We start from the raw sequence: 23,243 nt of genomic DNA on the forward strand, positions 1-23,243 counted from the left end.
GAGCCAGCACACACGAGTGAGCGGGAAAGGGGGAGAGAGGGAGGGAGACACAGAATCTGAAGCAGGCTCCAGGCTCTGAGCTGTCAGCACAGAGCCTGACACAGGGCTCGATCTCACAAGCCGTGAGATCATGACCTGAGCCAAAGTTGGACGTTTAACCGACTGAGCCACCCAGGACCCCCTAAAGAGGTGGCTTTTGATGAGAGACCTGAATGAAGTGGAGAAACCGGTTGTGTGCATATCTGCCAGTTTTACAAGCAGAGGGAACAGCAAGGCGAGAGCAAGCTTGTGTTTGAGGAGCAGCAGTGAGGGTAGCAGGTGGAACTGAGTGAACCGAGTGGTAAGGGAGATAGAGACCAGGATCACATCACAGTTTGGATGCCTCTGGCTTCAACGTAAAGAGTGCAGTGTGGCTGGACATACGAATCTGGAGTTTAAGAGAGAGTTCTGAGCTGGAGACATACTTATCAGTGTCCGTGTGCACTTAGAGCCATGACTGGATGAAATGACCTATGAGATAGAGCCCCAACAGAGAAGACACCTCAGGACAGGGTCCAGGGGCTCTGGACATTTACAAGCCTAAAAGGGACCTAATGGTAGCGGCTTAGGACTAGCCAGTGAGGAAGCATGAGACCCAAGAGACAAGTAAAACTGGGTAAGGGAGCAAAACATCAACTGTCCTGTGCTGCTGGAGGTCCAGCAGGTGAGGCCGGAGGATTGACCACTGACTGGGCTTGACAATGTGCAAGTGACTGGTACAGGTGGTTTTAGTGGAGTTGTGGAGAGAAGCACGTTACTGGAGTGAGTTTAATATAGAATAGAAGGCAAGATCACGGACAGTCAAGTACAGAGAACTCTCGAGAAGTTTTGCTATAAGGGCAGCGGGAAAATGGGTGGTAGCTGGGGTAGGCTGAGAGTTTTGGGAAAGGGCTGTACAGGAGTGGTAATACTTTTCTGTCACAAATATGTATCCCTCACTCTTTTTTATTAATTTGAGAGAGAGAATGAGAGTGTGTGCAAGCAGGGAAGGGGCAGATGGAGAGAGAGAGAGAGAGAGAGAGAGAGAGAGAGAGAGAGAGAATCTTAAGCAGGTTCCACACTCAGTGCAGAGCCCAATGTGGGGCTTGATCCCATGACCTTGGGATCATGACCTGAGCCAAAATCAAAGAGTACTCAACCAACCGGCTGAGCCACCCAGGTGCCCCCCCTCCCCACTTTTTTTTTTTTTTTTTTTTAATTTGGTTGCCTTGGTCAGAACGTCCTTCTTTTGTTCTTTTTAGTAGGGATATTATTATTAGTCTTTTTAACAAAAAATGTGATTATTGATAATTGGGTTGAAATAGATTCTCTTTCTCATATTAAGTATTTTTCTTCCTATTTTTAAAAGGGTTTTAATAGGTGGTGAGTCCTTACAAATGTATTTTTGGTTACCTGCAAAACAATCTTATGGCTTCTTTTACATTTGTCTTAAAGTTATATGATATATGGGGTGCCTGGGTGGCTCAGTCGGTTAAGTGGCCGACTTCGGCTCAGGTCATGATCTCACGGTCCATGAGTTCGAGCCCCGCGTCAGGCTCTGTGCTGACAGCTCAGAGCCTGGAGCCTGTTTCAGATTCTGTGTCTCCCTCTCTCTGACCCTCCCCTGTTCATGCTCTGTCTCTCCTTCTCTCTCAAAAATAAATAAAACATTAAAAAAAAAAAAAGTTATATATTACTGATAATTTTCTAATGTGGATCTGTCATTGTATTCCTGGGACAGACCTGATTATGAAGAATTCTTCTTTTAATATATTACTTACTTTCCTGTGATAATGTATTTATTATTTTCACTTTATGTGAAGTTAGCAGGCGCTTGGGTGGCTCAAGTTGGTTGAGCGTCTGACTTCGGCTCAGGTCATGATCTCAAAGTTTGTGGGTTCGAGCCCTGCATCAGGCTCTGTGCTTGCTCAGAGCCTGGAGCCTGCTCAGATTCTGTGTCTCCTTCTCTCTCTGCCCCTCCCCCGCTCACACTGTCTCATTCTGTTTCTCAAAAATAAATAAATGTAAAAAAAAATTTTTTTTTTAAAACAAAACTCCTGAGAGTGGCACCAGGGTGACTCAGTCAGTTAAGCGTCTGACCCCTGATTTCAGCTCAGGTCATAATCTCACAGTTTGTGAGTTCAAGCCCTGCATAGGGAGCCTGCTTAAGTTTCTCTCCCTCTTCCTCTGCTGCTCCCTGTTCATGCTCTGTCTCTCTCTCTCTCTCTCTCTCTCTCAAAAATGAAAAAATAAAATAAAAATAAATAATACTCCCAAGAGACGCTCAATACGGGTGTATAGGAATGTGACTTTAGGTTGCCACTTTAATATCTGTAAGTTTAATCCTTTTGGCTCAAGTGCTTGCTTAGAATGACAAAATACCACAATACATCTGATTCATTTACTCAACATAATACCTTCTAAGCCAAAACTTCCAGCACTTTAGCTCCCTTTTATGCCAAAGTAATATAATCCTACAGTGTTCTTCAGGAAAGAGGCTAATATTACTTTCCTTTAATTCATAGCCTGAGGCACTGTGTGGGAGAGGTTACACGCTCAAGCAGTTGTAGGGGCCAGGAGTGAAAGTGAGTCACGTTGTCAGGTATAGGAAAAGACAGCTGCCAGAAATTATCAATCTGAACTCAGTATAAAAATACAAGGTTACATTTTAAATTCTAGCTTGAAAAACATAGCAAATTGACAAATAGAAATATTTAATAATTAATGCTTCTTCTTTCACAACAAATTTCTCCAGATTTGGAACCTGAAACCCCTTTTCTTCTGTTCCACAATGTCAGTGTCGGATCTTACATTTTGAGTTAATGTTTGATATGGAACTCAACGTTAGATCCTTTAACCAGAAGTAATATTGCAGTTTTTTTCATTTTCATCATGAAAAATATCTACTCACAAAATAGGTTTCTCTAAACAAGGATAGAACCTGTGTACAGTGGATTTTAAATACATAATTAGTATAACTACTCCAAAGATATATGTAGAATTCTAAAATCAATCTTTGAGGCATCTGGATGGCTCAGTCAGTTAAGCATCTGACTCTTTTTTTAAAGAGAGAGAGAGAGAGAAAGAGAGTCCCAAGCAGGCCCTGCACTGTTAATGCAGAGCCCAGCGTGGGGCTCAAACTCAGGAACCATGAAATCATGATCTGAGCCAAAACCAAGAGTTGGACGCTTAACCAACTGAGCCATCCAGGTGCCCCAAGTATCCGACTCTTGATCTCAGCTCAGATCTTGATCTCAGGGTCATGAGCTCAAGCCCCACCTTGGGCTCTGTGCTGGGCATGAAGCCTACTGAATAAATGAATGAATCATTGAATCAATCTTTAACCACATAATGTGGGGAATATGATTTTACGTTGTCATTTTCATATCTGTAAATTAAGTTCAACACAAGAAAGTGTGTCAGGTCCCTTGCAAAGTGAGTAGTCCAAAGTATTCATTTCTCTAGGAGCCAGCAAATTGAATCTTTTATAGGGAACAGGAGTATTGGTAGTGTTTATGTAGAATATGTCAGTTAGAATGACCTTTGATCTATCATACCTGATGCACCAGTGCTGAGATTTCTCTCACAGATGGTATGAAAAAAGTCCATTCTTTCTACACATAAACTATATGAATATCTTTTAAGTTCTATATATACCACAGTTAAGCTGCCTGACGGCCACATAGAATAGCAGGTTGACTGTACCATACCATTCTTCAAAAGGAAATACGTTCCCCACCATTTTTCTTGAAACCTGTAATCCTCATGGTCTTTCTTTCATCTTTCTACTAGATTGAAAAATGGGTTTAATTTTTATTTATTTTTGAGAGAGAGACACACAGATCACGAGCAGGGGAGGGGCAGAGAGAGGGAGACAGGGAATCTGAAGCAGGCTCCAGGTTCCAAGCCTGTCAGCACTGAGCCCTATGTGGGGCTCGAGCTCACAAACTGCGAGATCATGACCTGAGCCTAACCCGGACGCGTAACTGATTGAGCCACCCAGATGCTTCAATTTTTAATTTACATGTTTTATAGACCTATTTCATGATGATTTATTTCTTAAGTTTTTAACATATGACTTTGTATAATCTTTTTATTTTTATTTTTTTTTAACGTTTATTTATTATTGAGAGACAGAGAGACACAGAGCGTGAGCAGGGGAGGGGCAGAGAGAGGGGAGACACAGAATCGGAAGCAGGCTCCAGGCTCTGAGCTGTCAGCACAGAGCCTGACACGGGGCTCGAACCCACGAACTGCGAGATCATGACCTGAGCCGAAGTTGATCGCCCAACCAACTGAGCCACCCAGGTGTCCCTGACTTTGTATAATCTTATAATTTTTTATTTTTATGTATCTTTTGATACTAAAATTTATTTTTTTAATGTTTATTTATTTTTGACAGAGACATTGAGCAGGGGAGAAGCAGAAAGAGAGAGAGACAGACAGTCAGAATCCCAAGCAGGCTCTGAGTTGTCAGTGCAGAGCCTGATGTAGGGCTTGAATTCACAAATCATGAGATCATGACCTGAGTCAAAACCAAGAGTGGGACGCTTAACCAACTGAACCACCCAGGCGCCCCTTGATACTAAAATTTAAGAGTATACAGAAGTTTTTGAAATTAAAACCAGCCAGTTTCTCTATTTTTTATTTTTTGCTTTTTGAGTTTTTCTGTTTTTCCTTTACTAGATTTGACAGATAATTTGTTGTGTGTGTGTGTGTGTGTGTGTGTGTGTGTGTGTTTGTTTTTTGCTCAAACTTCTCTTACTACTATCCCCAGAAAAACTTCTTTAGATTTTTTCAGGTCATGTTTTTCTCTTCTCTCATTGGTTTATTTCTGATTTTTTCCTTATTTCTTCCAGTCCTTTTAGGACACTTGTATTATTTTCCTAAATTCCTGTACTGAATGCTAATTTATTTTTTTCATTTATTCTTTTCCCTAATAAAAAAGTTAACTACAGTTTTACTACTTAATAGCTTTGGTTTTATTCCACAGGCTTTGACAGATTTTGTTGTTTTCATATTTTCAGAATAATCTGTAATATTTTTTATTTTCTTCTTTGTTGTTTAAATTCATGTTTTTAATACCCAAGTAGTTAAGGTAGTTTGATTTTCCTTAACAGCAGTTTTATGAAATTACTGTGAAAGTTATATTTGAAAAGCTTTTGGTAAGAGAAGTTATTTATGTTCCGAATGTATGTATTTTGTACTAAAATTTAAGTCACAAAAGAAATCTACAGACTACGTATTTAAAGAATTTATTTAAATTAAAACTTGCTGGTTACCATCAGCATTAATAGTAACACATTGTTAGTATTTGTTACTTTTTTGTTTTTATTATTTTTTAAATTAATTTACATCCAAGTTAGTTAACATATAGTATAATAATGATTTCAGGAATAGAATTTAGTGATCTATCACTTATATATAACACCCTCCTAATGCCCCTTTCCCATTTAGCCCATCGCCCCCCCCACCCAAAACCCCTCCAGGCACCCTCATTTTTTTCTCTGTATTTAAGAGTCTCTTATGGGTTTGTCTCCCTCCCTGTTTTTATATTGTTTTTGTTTCCCTTCCCTTATGTTCATCTGTTTTGTATCTTAAATTCCACATATGAGTGAAGTCATATATTTGTCTTTCTTTGACTAATTTTCCTTAGCATAATACACTCTAGTTCCTTCCATGTTGTTGCAAATGGCAAGATTCTATTCTTTTCGATCACAGAGTAATACTCCATTGTATATATATACCACATCTTCTTTATTCATTCATTGGTCAGTGGACATTTGGGCTCTTTCCATACTCTGGCTATTGTTGATAGCGGTGCTATAAACATTGGAGTACATGTGCCCCTTCGAAACAGCCTTCCTGTATCCTTTGGATAAATAAATACCTAGTAGTGTAATTGCTGGGTCATAGGGTAATATTTTTTACTTTTTTAAATGAAAATTCCAAAAGCCAAGATTTTCTAGTTTGATTTTTTTTTTTTTTTTTTTGCATAGCATCACTTAATTGCTTATTAATAAGGCTTTCTGAAATTGACTATGAGAAATTTGAAAGGGCATATTTTACATTTTTATTCTCATAGTGTTTATCTGGGATCATAACATTTTAGAGAAGACTTTTATGTTTACTTATCTCCCAAACTTTTAGGGAAGTCTTAGGGAACTTTGCCAAGGCAACCCTGCTTTTCTTTTTTTCTTGGTATCATTCAGCTGATGTTCCTCATGCCCTCACCTGGAGATCAGTATGGTATTATTCATCAATTCACACCTAGTGTTAAAGAGACCTGGTTTTCATCAGTGGATCCTTTTGTCTAAAACGACTTCGAAGTCAGAAGTGGTTATTGATGATTTCCCTTCTTGGGGCTACCTATTTATTCAATATTCTGAATGCTTCTGGAGTTATAAGTGTTAAATGTATGAACTAATAAGGAAATTAAAGTTATTTATAAAGGAGTAATTTTATTCAGCTCTACTGAGGTGTGATTGACAAAAACAATCGTAAGATATTCCTAGCAAACAGTGTGAGATTTGTTAGATGTATACACTGTGAAAGGATTCCCACTGTGGAGTTAATTAACACATATCTCACACCATATTTTTACCTTTTTGAGTCAGGGGTGAAAACACTTAAGTTTGCTTTCTTAGCAAATCTCAGTTATGTAGTATGATTATTATCAACTGTAGTCACCATGTTATACATTAGATCCTCAAACCTTATTCACTTACAACTGAAATTTTGTACCCTTCTACTAACCTCTCCCTATTTCCCCCATGCTCCAGTTCCAACCACTTTTCTGCCTTCTTTATGAGTTTGACTTTTTTTTTTTTTCAGATTCCACGTACGAGTTAACACCATGCAGTATTTGTCTTTCTCTGTCTGGCTTATTTCACCTCACATACTGCCTTCCATGTTCGCTCATGTTGTTGCAAATGACAGGATTTCCTTTTTTTTTTTTTTTTTTTTTTTTAGCTGAATGATATTGCATTGTGTTTATATATATATACCACATCTTTACCCATTCATCCATCAACAGACACTTAGGATATTTCTGTACCTTGGCTATTGTGAATAATGCTGTAATCAACGTGAGAGTACAAATATCTCTTTGAGGTAGTGATTTCATTTCCTTTGAACATATACTCGTAAGATAGCTGCATCATATGGTAATTCTATTTTTTTATTTCTTGAGGAATTTGCAAACTGTTTTCCATAGTGGTTCTATCAGTTTACATTCCCAGCAGTGTACAGGGGTTCCCTTTTGTCTATATTTTTGCCAGTACTTGTTATCTTTTGTGTTTTTGATGAGAGTCACCATAACAAGTGTGAGGTGATACCTCATTGTGGTTTTGATTTTCATTTGCCTGATGATTCGTGATGTTGAGCATCTTTTCATGTGTCTCTTAGCCACCTGTATATCTTCTTCAGAAAAATGTCTCTTCAGGTCCTTTGCCCATTTATTTTTTTTGATCAAGTTGCTTTTTTGCTGTTGACTCTATGACTTCCTGGTATATTTTGCATATTAACCCTTTTCCAGATAAGTGGTTTGGAAATATTTCTTCCCTTTTTATGGGTTACCTTTTCATTTTGTTGATGGTTTCTTTTGTTATTCAGGAGCTTTTCAGTTTGGTATAGTCCTACCTGTTTATTTTTGGTTTTATTGCCTTGGCTTTAGCTGTCAAATCCAAAAATCTCATTGCAAAGACCAGTTTCAAGGACCTTCCTCCCTATATTTTCTTCTGAGAGTTTTATAGTTTCAGGTCATAATTCCAGTCTTCAATTTGAGTTAATTTTTGTGTGTGGTGTAACATAGTGGTCCAGTTTTATTTTCTTGCATGTAGATGTCCACTTTTCCACATTCCATTTATTAAGGAGACTGTCCTTTCTCTGTTGTATATTCTTGGTTCCTTTGTTGAAAATTAATTGACCATATATGCGTAGGTTTTTTACTGGGCTCACTGTTCTTTTCTGTTGATCTGTGTGTCTGCTTCTATGCCAATACCATTCTGTTCTGATTACTGTGGCTTTGTAATATATTTTGAAATGAGGAAGTGTGATGCTCCAGCTTTGTTCTTTCTCAAGATTGCTTTGGCTGTTTTGGGTCTTTTGTGGTTCCATGTGAATTCTAGGATTGTTTTTTCTATTTCTGTGAAAAATGCTATTGAAATTTTGATAGAGATCGCATCGAATCTGTAGATCACTTTGTGTAGTATGGACAAATACTACAAATACAAATGGACAAATACAAATATTTTAATAATATTAATTCTTCCAATCCATAAACATGGAATATCTTTCAACTTATTTGTGTCTTCTTCAATTTCTTTCATCAATATCCTTATAGTTTTCAGTGTACAGATCATTCACTTCCTTGGTTAAATTTATTCCTAAATACTTAATTCTTTTTATTGCTTTTGTGAATGGGATTGTCTTCTTAATTTCTCTTTCCAATAATTTGTTGTTAGTGTACAGAAAATAATTTAATTTTTGATAACTATAAACTTACTATTGCCATTTGTTAATTGTTTTCTATTTTGTAGCTCATTTGTTCCTTTCTTCCTTTTATTCTTTCTTTGTGATTTGATGACTTTGGTTTTATTGGTATGCTTTGATATCTTTATCTTTTGTTGTATCTATTATAAGTTTTGTTTTGTGGCTACCATGAGACTTACATAAAACATCTTGTAGTTATAATAGCCTATTTGAAGCTGATAATAACTTCAACACATGCGAAATCTCTACATTCTTGGCACTCCTTCACATTTTATGTTTTCGACATCACCGTTTACATGTTTTTATATTACTTGTCCATTATCAAATTATTGTAGTTACCGTTATTTTTGTCTTTGTTTTTTAACCTTTATACTAGAGTTACAACTGACTTATCCTTTACCATTACAATATTAGAGTATTCTGAATTTAACCACAGTTGGCCCTTGAACAACACAGGTTTGAATTGCACAGATCCACTCATAGGTGGATTTTTTTTCAATAAATACAGCGTAGTACTGTAAGTGTATTTTCTCTTCTTCATGATTTTTTTAAAATTTTTTTTAATGTTTCTATTGATTTTTGAGACAGAGAGAGACAGAGCATGAGCAGGGGAGGGGCAGAGAGAGAGGGAGACAGAATCCAAAGCAGGCTCCAGGCTCCAAGCTGTCAGCCCAGAGCCCAATGCAGGGCTTGAAATCACATACCGCGAGATCATGACCTGAGCCGAAGTCGGACGCTCAACTGACTGAGCCACCCAGGCGCCCCTCTTCATGATTTTCTTAATAACATTTTCTTTTCTCAGGCTTACTTTATTGTAAGAATATAGTATGTAATACATATACAAAACATGTGTTTACCGACTGTGTTAATGGTAAGGCTTCTGGCCAACAGTAGGCAATTAATAGTTAAGTTTTGGGTTAGTCGGATGTTGTACATGGATTTTCAACTATGCATGGGATCGGTGTCCCTGACTCTCTAATTGTTCAAGGTCAACTGTATATATTTACCATTACCAGTGGTTTTATAGTTTCATATGCTTTCATGTTATTAATGAACATTCTTTTGTTTCAGCATGAAGGACTCCCTTGAACATAGTTTGTAAGGCTGATCTGGTGGTGATAAACTCCCTCACCTTTTGTTTGTGTTTAAAACATTGTGTCTCCTTCAGTTCTGAAGGACAGCTTTGCTGGGTAGATTATTCTTGGCTGACAGGTGTTTCTCTTTCAGCACTTTGAATATATCCCTCCTGGTTTCCAAGATTTCTGTTGAAATATCTGCTTATCATCTTATGGGAGTTCCCTTGTAACAAGTTGCTTTTCTCTTGGGGCTTTTAAGATTCTCTCTTTGTCTTTAACTTTTGACACTTTCATTATAATGTGTCTCATTGTGGATCTCTTTATTCATCTTATTTGGTAATTTTTGTGCCTATTGGATCTGGATCTTTCTTTCCCCGGGTTAGGTAAGTTTTCACCCTTTTTAATAAGCTTTCTGCTCCTTTTTCTTTCTTTCTTCTGGGGCCCCTATAATATGTGTGTTAGTGTGCTAACTATTGATCCTGTAAGTCCCTTAAGCTATCTTAATTCTTTTTCATTTTTTTTTTCTTTTTGCTCCTCTGTTTAGATGAATTCCTCTATCCTGTCTCTGAGTTCACAAATCCTTTCTTTCATTTGGTATAGTCTGCTGTTGAACCCCTGTATGGAATTTTTCAGTTCAGCTATTGTATTCTTCAGCTCTGTGATTTCTGTTTGGTATTTTGTTAACATTTTCTGTCTTTTTGTTAAAATTCTCATTTTATTTATGCATCACTCTCCTGACCTTAGTGATCATCTTTATTACTCTTAACTCTGTTGGGAAAATCATTTACTTTTGTTTTATTAAGATAGGTTTCTGAATAGAATTCTTTTGTTATTTTGTTTGGAATACATATATTGACTCTCTATGTTGGTTTCTGTGCATTACATAAAACCGTCATCTCTTCCAACCTAGAGGTACACTGGACTTACATAGGAAATGAACTTTGTCCATCAGCCCAGCCTAAGTTCCTGGTTGCCTCTCAAACCTTTATGCCTAAGCTGCCATCCCTGTTCTTAGCGGCTCTCAGTGGTTGACAGTGTGCCAACCACTGTAAGTGTCCCAAAGAGGAGGATCGTAGTCAGGACCTCCATACCGGCTGATTGGAAGCCAAACTCTCAGGTGGCACCTGGGAAGTATGCAGTTAAACCTCTTCCAGGGAGAAATTGGAAAATGGGTATTTTTGCCTGGCTCTGTCTGTGCTGAGCCCAGGTATCTAGCCACTGGGCACAGGGTGCTGCTTCACTGGTTTAAAAACTGCTTCTTTGTTTTGGATAGTCCTGTGGGACTCATGAATGCCAGCCCCTCTGACTGGCAGAGCTGGGTGATTTGGAGCCCCATCCCCTCACATGACAGCCATAAAAGTTGGGGTGCTAGATGTGTGGACAAGCTCATAAAGGAGCAATTTTATATAAAGTTCTTTAGAGACAACGTATTTAATCAGATGGCACCAAGGGCTTAAAATGTATTTGTATAAAACATCTTTTTCCTCAAGAAAATTTAGTATTCTTCCATGGTGAAGACAGATTGTCACAAAAATGCTGTAAGATTTATGCAAACATTTCTTTTTTTTTTTTAATTTTTTAATGTTTTTATTTATTTTTGAGACAGGGAGAGACAGAGCATGAGCAGGGGAGGGGCAGAGAGAGAGGGAGACACAGAATCCAAAGCAGGCTCCAGGTTCTAAGCTGTCAGCACAGAGCCCGACGCGGGGCTCGAACTCACAGACAGTGAGATCGTGACCTGGGCCAAAGTCGGACGCTTAACTGACTGAACCACCCAGGCACCCCACAAACATTTCTTTTAGAAGTATTGGAATAATACAAAGTATTAATATATTTCCTGCTTAAATGAAATTTATGGTTAAGCCTCATATGCCCAAAATTAATCACGAGCCACGTGTATGTGGCTGTACTGTACTTCTAATGTGTGGTGAGATTGCTCCTTTTTAAATTTTGTGGTTTATGAGTAAAGAATTTGTTAAATACCAACAATGTATTAAATATTTATTTATATATATTTTAAGCACAATATAATGTATGATAAAATAGGGCTTGTATTTACCATTATATGTGGTAAAGATGGCTGAACCTATAACACTTAATTCTGAGAAACAACCATTGTTCTAAAAGTAAAAACCTAAAAATTATTTTTATTTTCTAGGTTGTTCTTTGTGGAGGGTCTTCTCGCATCCCAAGGCTACAGCAGCTGATTAAGGATCTTTTCCCAAATGTTGAGCTTCTGAATTCTGTCCCTCCTGATGAAGTCATCCCTATAGGTGCAGCTATAGAAGCAGGGATTCTTACTGGCAAAGAAAACCTTTTAGTCGAAGAGTCTCTTAAGATAGAATGTTCAGCCAAAGATATTTTAGTTAAGGTATGTTTAGTTTTTCTTTACTTTTCAATAAAAGTAGTATAAATTTATTGCCATAGTTATTTATATATACCATGTTTTTACAGTAAAACCTTGTATACTGGTAAAAATTTTAAATTTAGATTTATAATTTTACATTTAATGAGTTTCTTATGTTGTTTAAGTTAGCATTTACCTAGCATGTTAATTTCTTCATTGTAATTTTAATCAGAAGCTTCACATACAGATAGAGGGATACATGTTTCAATTTATTGTTAAGTGAAGTAGGTTGGGATTCAGGATCATTTCTGTGTTCTTTGCCTATGTTGTCAGGAATAAGTATTACATTTATAATAGGAATGGCTTTATAATTGTAATGGTAAATATCAAAGGATACATATATTATTTTTCTGCTTATTAGGGAGTCGATGAATCAGGAGCCAAAAGCTTCACAGTACTGTTCCCATCAGGGACTCCTTTGCCGGCTCGAAGACAACACACATTACAAGCCCCCGGAAGTATATCTTCAGTATGCCTTGAACTCTATGAGTCTGAGGGGAAGAACTCTGCAAAAGAGGAAGACAAGTTCGCACAGGTGAATACATAAAATTAGACAATGAATTAGTCATGTGAAGCTGCTTAACTTTTCCTTCTGCATTAACTTAATATATATTAACATAAAATGTATATAGGGTATCTAACACATTTTTATGAATGAATTACTTCTTACTTTTTAAAATGTTTATTTATTTTTAATTTTTTGAATATTTTAGGTTTTTTTTAAGTTTATTTATTTTGAGAGAGAGACAGAGACAGCACCAGTAGGGGAAGGGCAGAGATAGGATCTCAAGCACACTCTTGCACTACCAGCGTGGAGCCCAGTGTGGGGCATGAACTCAAGAAATTGGGAGATCATGACCTGAGCCGAAACGAAGAGTCTAATGCTCAAACGACTGAGCCACCCAGGAGCCCCTACTTACTTTTTTAAAATTTTTATTTATTTATTTTGAGAGAGAAGGAGCATGAGTGGGGAGGGAGGGAGAGAGGGAGGGAGGGAGGGAGGGAGGGAGAGAGAGAGAGAGAGAGAGAGAGAGAGAGAGAGAGAGAAAATCCCAAGCAGGCTCTGCATTGTCGGTGCAGAGCCCCACACAGGGCTCAAACTCACGAACTGGGAACTGTGAGATTGTGACCTGAGCTGAAACCAAGAGTTGGGTGCCTAACCTACCGAGCCACCCAGGAGCCCCAGTACCTAGAGAAGAAATAAGCAATTTTAATTTCAAAAAGTCACAAGAAAATAAAATACAATATGTATTTTTTTCTGTTTATCTTTGTACTCTTGGCCCTCCTTGGTAAAATGTAAGCAGTAGGGAAAATGACTTTTTTTGTTTACTACGTGCCACGTGCTGATTAGGCAATTTACAAACCTAATTTCAAAGTGCTGTGAGATAGACATTATGGTCATTTTATAGATGACTGAAAAACAAGCTCATGGCAATAAATACCTTGTTCTTTTCCTGGTTGAGCTAAAATTTATCCTCAGTTGGTTTTATTCCTGGGCGCTTGCTCTTGCCATTATTACCCTTCTGCCTCTGATACAGACACCTTTGCTTTTTCAAAATACCACATTCATATTTCATACTATAGAGTCCTCTGCATTCTTTAATAGGAATGAAATGGAGCCACATTATCTGCTTAGAAACATGCCCCCAAAATATAATTACATTAAAACACACATACAAAGACGGCAGAGCTTTATTTACAGTATGATGTCATTTGTGTTTAAATAAAAAGTTTGAGAGCATGAGTGTGTGTGAGGGAGGTGGTGTTTGTGAAGGTGTGTGTATAAATATCCAAGCATAGATAGAGAAAATATCTATAAGTATTTCAACTATATTTAGGAAATCTAACAGTGGGTAGATTTGAAGGTACCAAGAGGGTTTCTTTTTTCTTTTTTTACTTGTTACCACTTTGTACTGAATCTTTAACAAGCAGCACAGGACCTGAGCATGAAATACTTCTATAGTGAAAAACAAATGTGGGTAACTGAAGAGAACGTGTAGTGTCTTCAGCATTATATCTATTCTCTGATTTCAACGAAAGAATGATGAAAACACACACACACATACATAACATATCTGGGCTCCACCTCAGACATCTTAGAATCTAGTGGAGTGGGGCTCCTTCGACTAGTCAAGCTTTCAAAAGCTCATCCAGATGTTTCTGATGTGAATTACTCTACAAGCACTTTCCTGTGTACTGTATTTTTTTAAATTTTTTTATTAGTTTTCTTTATTTTTGAGAGGCAGAGAGAGACAGAGTACATGTGGGGGGGGTGGGGGCAGAGAGAGAGGGAGACACAGAATCCGAAACAGGCTCCAGGCTCTGAGCTGTCAGCACAGAGCCCGACGCGTGGCTTGAACTCATGAGCCGCAAGATCATGACCTGAGCCGAAGTCAGACGCTCAGCCGACTGAGCCACCCAGGTGCCCCTGTGTACTGTATTTCTAAACTCATTTGGCTGTCTTAGTATTCCCTCAGCTTCTCTCTCCTGTGCATTTATTTCCCTTCGTACACTCCTCCGAGGCTGCAGCTGTTGTCACCGTATCCTAACTTAACAGATGCCAGGAGCAGAGTTAGTCACCTAATACTGAATTTGGAAGATGTTCTTTTAGAGATCCCATCTGTTCTAACCTCCTCATTTTACAAATGAGTAAATCAAGGTACATGGTGCTTGCCTAAGGTCATAAAACTTGATATTGGCAAATCTGAAAAGTCACTTCCAAATTCGGTTTATTGGTATACCTTTTTTTTAGGAAACCAAAGCATTTTATAGTAAATTCATTAATATCTCGTTTGTACAAATGTACAAGTGTAATCTTAGTTGTACAAAAGAATTTGCCATGTGTTTCTTTAAATTGGTTTTCCAAGTGTATTTAAAATATTTGAATTTTTAAAAGTACATGTAGTAAGTGTATACCAAAATATCGGCACCTGGGTGGCTCAGTTGGTTAAGCGTTTGACTCTCAATTTTGGCTCAGGTCATGATCATGCGGTTCATGGGTTCGAGCCTTGTGTCGGGCTCTGTGCTGACAGTGCAGAACCTGCTTGGGATTCTTTTTCTCCCCCTCTCTCTGCCCCTCCCCTGCTCTCTCTCAAAATAAAGAAATAAACTTATATTTAAAAAAGGAGTATATACCAAAATATAACTTACATGTTACTGGAAATGGCTTAATTATCAAAAAGGAAAAGCAGTCTTTATTTTCTGAGACAAAGAATATTTCATAGAAACAATCATTTTAGTCTAGGACATGACATTTAAGAGGAACAGATATATATGTTGTCCTTCTAGAGGAGACATTTACAGTTAGGAAAGCTTAATCCTATTTTCGGATTCTGGTAAATGGTAGAAAAATTGAGAACTGCCCTATTTGAAAAGGTTTGTTCCAGTAATGAGTAAAATTTGGTCTGTTGGAATAATTGATGCATCAATTTATTAATATATCAAAGTACTAAATCATCTTTGTATTATTTTTACATAAACAGGTTGTACTCCAGGATCTAGATAAAAAAGAAAATGGATTACGTGATATATTGGCTGTTCTTACTATGAAAAGGTACAAAATTAAACTACTTCTGATATTAAGAAAATTGACTTTGGGGCTTGACCTTTTTTGTTCATTTATTGATTCTCCACCCGTTGTTATTCCAGGAACATCATGTACTAGAAGCTTACAAAGATTTTATCAGTGAATTATATTTTTTGCACTGCACAATGACTGTATTTTACAAAAAGAAGTGTATCTCAAATCATTTGCATTCTGAATTTTTTATGAATTCTGTTTTGGTGTGGTCAACCTAAAAACTGGTCCATGCAAGTTTGAGATATAATTTTTATCAATTTTAAATATAATTTTCTAAGGTTTACATGATTCATATTATTTGTCCTATGAAAGGATAAGTTTATTTCAGTATTGCTACAGAAAATCTCTAGGAAATAAATTACTTATTAAATCCAGCTATTACCGTTTCACTAACAACTGACCATCCATAACAGTATGTCTTGCAAGTAAATTGTTTCCAAATTAACATTAGGAACAGACAGTTCATTCCATGAGCATACTTATTTAGCAAGCATGTCAAATTCATTAGGGTAGGTTTGCCTTGGCCTGTGCTTGAAAATGGCATGATGCGTCTTCTCAGTTTGCATAAAGTCTTAAACTTAAGATAGTTATCATTGTGGTTTTCAAAGAATACAACTTCTGTCTCAGTGGTGTAGGAAGAAATTTTTAAGAACTACGTAATTATAGCATATGACGCTAAGTTTAGATTCTGAAATTGTTTCTTCTTGATCTCAATACTCTTTTGAAAATTAAAATTATCTCTTGTTTACTCAAAGTCCTCAAATAATTTCTTAAGAGCTTTCTGCTTTTATGAAATGAGCTTATGAAATGTTATTTTTTGTTTGTTTGTTTGTTTGTTTTAGGGATGGATCTTTACATGTGACATGCACAGATCAAGAGACTGGAAAATGCGAAGCAATCACTATTGAAGTGGCATCTTAGTGTTTTAGAGAAACCAGGAATTTTTTAGAACTAGAATATCATTATTATTTGGTTTTGTCTATAAGCGATGTTTATATTAAAATACTTTTTTGAATGAACTATATATGTTTCTATTAAAATACAATATATTGGTAAGTGTTGCAACCTTTTTTTGTTTTCCACTTATGATGGGAAATATAAGGACCTTTAGTAGTGAGAAATACAAGGAACTTTTTCTATCATGAAGCTATTTAGAATTAAATTGAGTGGATTGCAGGAAATTTTACTGGAAATTTAACATTGTGTTTTTTAAAAACTTTTGTTTCTATAACTTCAAGTTTGAAGAAGTCTTTTATTCTTACTAGATCATGAATTAAGAACAATTTAAAAGTCTTTGATAGTAGATGAAAAAAGTTGGAGAACCATGTGCAAAGTAAGATACCATTTTTGCTTAAACAAGTAAATTCATAAACTCAACAATTATGTATAGATATGTGTGTGACAAGCATAGAATACAAAGTCTAGAAGGCTACCCATCAAACTCCTCTAACAGTGGCCTTTCTGTGGACAGAAATATTATAGGGTGGCACTTATACTTTTTACAGTTTTGTTTAATTTGATTTTTCTCTCTAACAAATATGTTTTTCTTTTGAAATTAAAAGGTTGGTTGGTTTGTTTGTTTTTGAAGAGACGGCTAGCCACATTCTGTTCAATAGAGAACATTCACTAGTGCATTGAGATACTCACTGGGTTACTAATGAGAAGGTCATTCATTCACTAAGTAAAACAAGACAACTAACCTGTGAATATTGAAAAAAGAACTAGAAGGTGAGCAGTGCACATCAGACTCCATTATCAAAAGAGAATTTTCCATTCATTTCTTTCCTTGGTTCCCAGAAGATTTGAGAAGAGGAAATATCTTTACTCAGTGGTCAAATTTAAAAATTGTGCTGTTTTTATCTTGTTCAAACTGTGGAGGTGCTTTTTCATTATAGTTTATTTCTATGGACTTACGTGGCGGTAATATTCTATTTCTAAAGATACAGAAACCAAACTCAAGGTTTTTCATTTATTCTGTATCAAATTATTGACAGAAAAAGAATTCAGATACGATTCTGAGTCCACAAAGAAGCAGGCTCAAAGGCATACACTTTTGATTAAGGATGAGTACTTAGTTATTTTTTAGGATCTTTCCCAAAGTTATAAAAACTTTGAAATCAAATAAATATAAATTATTTTCAGAAAATAGGAAAATAGCATCTGAACTAGTTGAACTGCTAAGTTTATGCTTTCAGTTATGCTTTGGAAAGTGCTTTAGGATTTTATTTTGTAGTTACCGTTAGCTCTTTCAACTAGATCAGGCACTGGCAAACTGTGGCCAGTGTGTCAATTCTATGCCATTCCTATTTTTGTAAATAAAATTTTATTAAAATATAGCCAGGCTTAATGGTATATGTATTGTTGGTGGCTGTCTTCACACTATCATGGCAGACTGAATAGTTGCAACAGAGACTGTGTGGCCCACAAACTCTAAAATACTTACTGTCTGGCTCTTTACGGAAAATGTTTGTCAACGCCTGAAGTAGATTAATGAAACCTGTAGAATAAAATATCATAAAGATTTATTCAAGAGTTTTCTTTTCTTCCATATCCATGGAATAATTTACTTATTTGCTGTCTTTACTAGATTAGTAAGTATTGTGAGAGCAAAGACCATCTTAGTCACTATTATGTCCCAGGCCCTAGGTCACTACCTGAACATAGAGGTGTTAAGTAAAGGTCTGTTGAATAAGTGAATTACATGGAAGAAAACAGTAGGTCATCTTTGTATTCTATAGGACAATGGCCAGTAAGTACATCTTTTACATATTTTATGGTTTGTTTAGAAACATAAAAAAGGAAAGGAATACCACTGCTTCTGGCTTTATTAGTCAGCTTTGCATGATTTTCTTCCCGAAACATGTAAGATTTGAAATTGTCACCAACGGTGCTCTGGCTAATGAATGTACTCCAAATTTCCTTGCATCCTCATGTGACAGGATGTTTTTCTCCTGAGTGAGGGAAGGTCTGCCAATTAACTTCTCTTGTGTTTTACTTTTTCAAGGTAAAAATAGCTTTAGCATTCTTCTAACTCTAAAATGATACACATCCATTATAAAATTCAAATTGCAAAAGAAGAAAATCTAAAACATCCTATATTCTACAACCCAGAGTAACAACCATTAAGATATTTTTGATGAACATCTTGATAATCTTTTCACGCACTTACCAGTATCACTATATTTAAAAACATGAGCACTTTTACCAGTAAAGCAAGAGGTTATGTCAAATTATAATTTTGCCTATCTACGTGTCTGATATTGTCTAAAGGACAGAGCCAAGTATACAAATAGAAATAAATGCCAATATATAATACTGTGAAAGTCTTGAGAGGACACAACATACTTCATCACAAACTGAAAGCTTTTATATGTCGGAATTTTTAAGGATTAAAATAAAAAAGGATCAGCACAAAACAAAGTGTGGCAAAATGTCAGGATTTCTAAAATAACAGTGAGTAACCATGTCACAAACAATACCATTGTCTGCTTTAATTCATTATCTCATTTTTTAATTTTTTTAACGTTTATTTATTTTTGAGACAGAGACAGAGCATGAACGGGGGAGGGTCAGAGAGAGGGAGACACAGAATCTGAAACAGGCTCCAGGCTCGGAGCTGTCAGCATAGACCCCGACCCGGGCTCGAACTCACGGACCGCGGGATCATGACCTGAGCTGAAGTTGGCCACTTAACCAACTGAGCCACCCAGGCGCCCCCATTATCTCATTTTTTAATTGTGACCTCACCATAACTCCCTGAGTAGTTGCAAAATGCACAGAGCAATATTGCCTCTATTATTTCTGTGTTCTACATGTGGGAAAAGATTCAGAGAAGTTAAAATAATTTATCCAAGGTCTCACAGTGAATGTGAATTTTGAACTCATATTCATAATGCTTTTTTGGTAAACTTAATTTTTCTTGACTGCTTCTTATTCTAAACACTTTATGTGCATTATTTTATTTAAATTCACATTTTCCACTGTCCATTCTATTTTCTGCCTCTTGAAGAACATTCAAATGAAACAGAAGACAGCCCATGGGTCTCCAGATACTATGTTTGCAGTGGTCTTCATGAAAAAAGACAGGGGGTTTGGCATAATTCTGTCTGTTTTCCTTGAGAACACGGATGTAGGCCTCTGGCTTTTGATTTCCCTCTCCATTTATAGCCAGAATTTACCAAGATCCTCAAACTTTTTAGTCTCAACTCTTCTACACTCTTAAAAATTATTGAGAACGTAAAGAGCTTCTATTTACATTGGATTTACATATGTGTAGTTTTAGTTATATTTACCATATGGAAGTTAAAACCTAGAGATTTTAAAATAATCATTTTTAAATAAAAATTACATGTTAACGTAAGTAACATTTTTATGAAAGATAACTTTTACAAAAGATGAAGGGCCAAGTGTGGAGGTTTTCTTGCTTGCATGTGGGAGGGGCAGAGGAAGAGGGGGAGAGAATCTTATGTGGAGCCCAACACGGGGCTCCATCTCACAACCATGAGATCATGACCTGAGCCAAAATCAAGAGTCAAACGTCTAACTGACCCAGGTGCCACCCAGGTACCCTATGTTTTTTCAAATCTCTTTGATGTCGCCTTGAGAAGATCCTCTGTTTCTTCATTGAGTCTATTGCAGTATCTGAGTTGTGTATCCTCTGAGAAACTTCACTATATACTTGTGAGAGGAGAGTAAAGAAGACAGGTAACATTGTGCTGTTATTATGAGACGTTTTGAACTTACTAGGCCCCTGAAGAGCTGTTCCTAAAACAGTAGACACGGTGGTACCTCTTGAATAGAAAAGGTCTAATCTGTCCCCTGCAGTTAGTGGGATTGAAGACGAAAAAATAAAGGAAACATGATTTACAAAAAAGTCTAATGCATTCTATAAATTTGGATCTGAAATTGATCAAGATCCAAAACCAGACAAGGTAACTATAAAATGTGGGAAGTGCATTTAGTGCATAGGAGAGAATGGAAGGCAAGAGTTAACTGCTGTAGATAGGGCAACCAGGAGAGGCCTCTGAAGAAGTGGAAGAAGTTAAGACCCAAGCGATAAGAAGGTAGCCATGTGAAGAGAGACAAGAGCTTGTCCTCTAGAAAGTAATTTAGAGTTGCCTTAAGATACTTACTTACTTATTATCTGCTTCTCCCACTAGGATATAAATTCTATGAAGACAGAGTCTTTCTTTCTTACCTATTTCTTTCGGTGCCTGGCACATAGGAGATGCACCATAAAAGATTTCTTCGTGGGTGGAAAAAGTCCTAGAGAACAGTGAGAGTGGCACAAAGTAAGGTTAGGGTGGCAGCGTTCCAGTCACTTAAGGCTTGGTAAGCTATTTAAGGTTTGGATTTTATTCTAGGTACACTGGGCAGTATTTAGAGCAGGAGGACATGTTCTGCTTCATGACCTTAAGGTCACTCTTCCAGCTGTATGGAAAAAGGATTACAGGGGAAGCAACAGTAGAAGTTAAACCAGGTAGTCAGTCTTTTGCAGGACTGCAGGTAGGAATGACAGCCTGTACTAAAGTCATAGCAGCGATGGAGAAAAGGGGCAGAATCAATGTGTATTTTGGACATCGCATTGACAGGACTTGCTAATGAAATTATGGAATGAGGAGAGGGTAAATCAAGATGACACCTAGATTTCCTTCTCGGACCCCTGAGTCAATCATAGTGCCAGTGTATTGAGAAAGTTTGGGGGGCCTGCAGTAGAAAGGATCAGGTCTGGAAGCAAAAATCAAGGGCCTTTTTACGAGCGTGTTCAATTTGAGATGTTTGTGCAAAACCTCAGAGGATATGTCAGCTAGGCACTGTGGATATTCAAATCTGGAGTTCAGGGAAGAGGTCAAGGCTGGAGACAAACAGTTGAGAATCTTAAGTATAAAGATGGTATATAAATCCATGGGAACCGAGGTAGTCACTTAGGGAGAGAACCTAAGAGAGGTCTTGGGGCCAAGCCCTGAGCAACCCTAGCAGTTTAGGTTAGTTAACGGGAGCCAAAAATGGGAGTGAAGAGAGGTCAAGAAAACCAAGAAAGAAACTGAGTCAGGATGGATGCTCCTGGGGTGTTGTAAAAACACACAGGACAGGCAGTGAATACACTTGGGGAGGGAAGGAAGGCAGGCAATGTGGCTGTATCTAAGACTTAAAGGGTCTCTAGGAGTAAATCTAGCAAAGATGGAGGAAAGGAGGCATTTTCTAGCATCAAGAGCAGAATTGAAGTCCTGGGGACAAGGAATATTTGAGGAGGTCACAAACTAATATAGGCAGGAGTGATGAGCAGTGCGGCTTGAGAAGCAGACAGGAACCACCATGTGGCAAAGGGGCTTCCATGTTATAGGGCTGGATAGGATCTTTTATTCCTTATCAAGGTAATAAGATGCTCGTTATAGAAAATGGTTAAATATGTGAAAAACGATAAATCAAAAAGGAAATCACTCCCCAGAGATTTTATATTTACCTTCCTATATATTTTTACCTAGTTGAAACTTTTATAGGTTTCTGGTTGTTGCTTTTTTGCTTACCCCATGATACTAAAGGCTTCATAAACACCTGATTAGATGGCTAGACAGTGTTTCAGAACGGAATCAAATACATTAATTTCTTTAATGTTCTATGTTTACAGTAGTTCAAAGTTATACATGATGCTTTGAAATATTTTTATAATTTAAGACAAATTTCTTTTAAAAATCCTTGGTCGATGTCAAACGACTTTCTTCCTGTTTTCCCAATTGACTCTTCTAAGATTTCTGCATTAGATTGTTTATTTCATTTTTGACAGAGAGAAAGCACATGTGGGAGAGGGACAGAGAGAGAGGGAAAGAGAGAATCCCAAGCAGGCTCCACACTGCCAGCGTAGGGCCCTATACGAGCTCTAACCCACAAACCATGAAATCATGACCTGAGCCAAGTCCAATGGTTACCGGACTGAGCCACTCAGGTATCTTGCCCGCTGCGTTAGATTGTTTAGAGTAATCACCATGGATGCGGTGTGAAGAATGGAAGATGGAAGGGGGGGACGGGGGACCGGTTAAGAGTTCTTAGTCATCCAATTCAGAGAACCTCGAGTCCTGCAGCCTTTCAACCAAGCTGTGCGCAGACTACCTGGGAGCTTATTAGAAAGGACAGAACCTCATGTCCCAGCCCAGACCGACCTAATTTGAATCTGCATTTTAACAAGCTCCCCAGAGGATTCCTATGCCAATCAAGTGTGCGAAGCACAGATGGAGACTGGTGGTTTCAAACTCCTTCCTGCATACTAGAATCACCTGGGGAGCTCTAAAAAATTCCAATGCTCGGGTCACACCCCCATACCAAATAAACCAATCTCAGCGAGTGGCACCAAAAACCAAAACGTCTCCAAGCGATCCCAACATGCAGTCAAAAAGAAAACCTTTATCTAGGGGTGTAGCGTGGAAGAAAACAATGGTTACTGGGACTCAGGTGGCCGAAGAACAGGCACCGAAGGTAAACCTACCCTGCACCATACAGCTCCGCTCTACGTTTTGGATTTTGCACAACATGCAAGCAGAGGTCATGTGAAAGCACGAAAAACCGTGGGAAGGCCTGACGTTGCGCACTCCTCAATTAGGAGTTAGCCCGCGCCGTCGAAGGAGGCTGGCAGCTTAACCAGGAGGAGCGCCCGAACCCGAACCCGAACCCGAAC

At 37.5% G+C, this 23,243-nt stretch overlaps 1 protein-coding gene and 1 long non-coding RNA gene across 3 annotated transcripts in view; one reads left to right on the forward strand and one right to left on the reverse strand.

Moving 5' to 3' along the window:
• The window catches only part of HSPA14 (heat shock protein family A (Hsp70) member 14), a 43,173-nt gene extending 25,074 nt beyond the window's left edge, over positions 1-18,099 (forward strand). Inside the window, exons 11-14 of the mRNA XM_060659277.3 lie at positions 11,746-11,958; positions 12,356-12,529; positions 15,477-15,547; positions 16,417-18,099. Coding sequence (XP_060515260.1) covers positions 11,746-11,958; positions 12,356-12,529; positions 15,477-15,547; positions 16,417-16,495 — 537 coding nt within the window. The 3' untranslated portion in view covers positions 16,496-18,099. The remainder of the gene's footprint in view (positions 1-11,745; positions 11,959-12,355; positions 12,530-15,476; positions 15,548-16,416) is intronic.
• On the reverse strand, positions 12,411-23,232 carry LOC132695074 (uncharacterized). 2 transcript variants are annotated; one of them, XR_009617677.3, is made up of 4 exons: positions 23,055-23,232; positions 20,772-20,839; positions 18,018-18,071; positions 12,411-12,500 (listed from the first exon to the last, which is right to left on the reverse strand). It is a non-coding gene; the product is annotated as an uncharacterized LOC132695074 (long non-coding RNA). The 2 variants fall into 2 exon arrangements; XR_009617678.3 differs by lacking the exon at positions 23,055-23,232 and adding an exon at positions 22,479-23,025.
• Positions 23,233-23,243: the final 11 nt, after the last annotated feature.

This window comes from Panthera onca, chromosome B4 (assembly GCF_046562875.1).
Source record: "Panthera onca isolate mPanOnc1 chromosome B4, mPanOnc1 haplotype 2, whole genome shotgun sequence".
NCBI lineage: Eukaryota > Metazoa > Chordata > Mammalia > Carnivora > Felidae > Panthera > Panthera onca.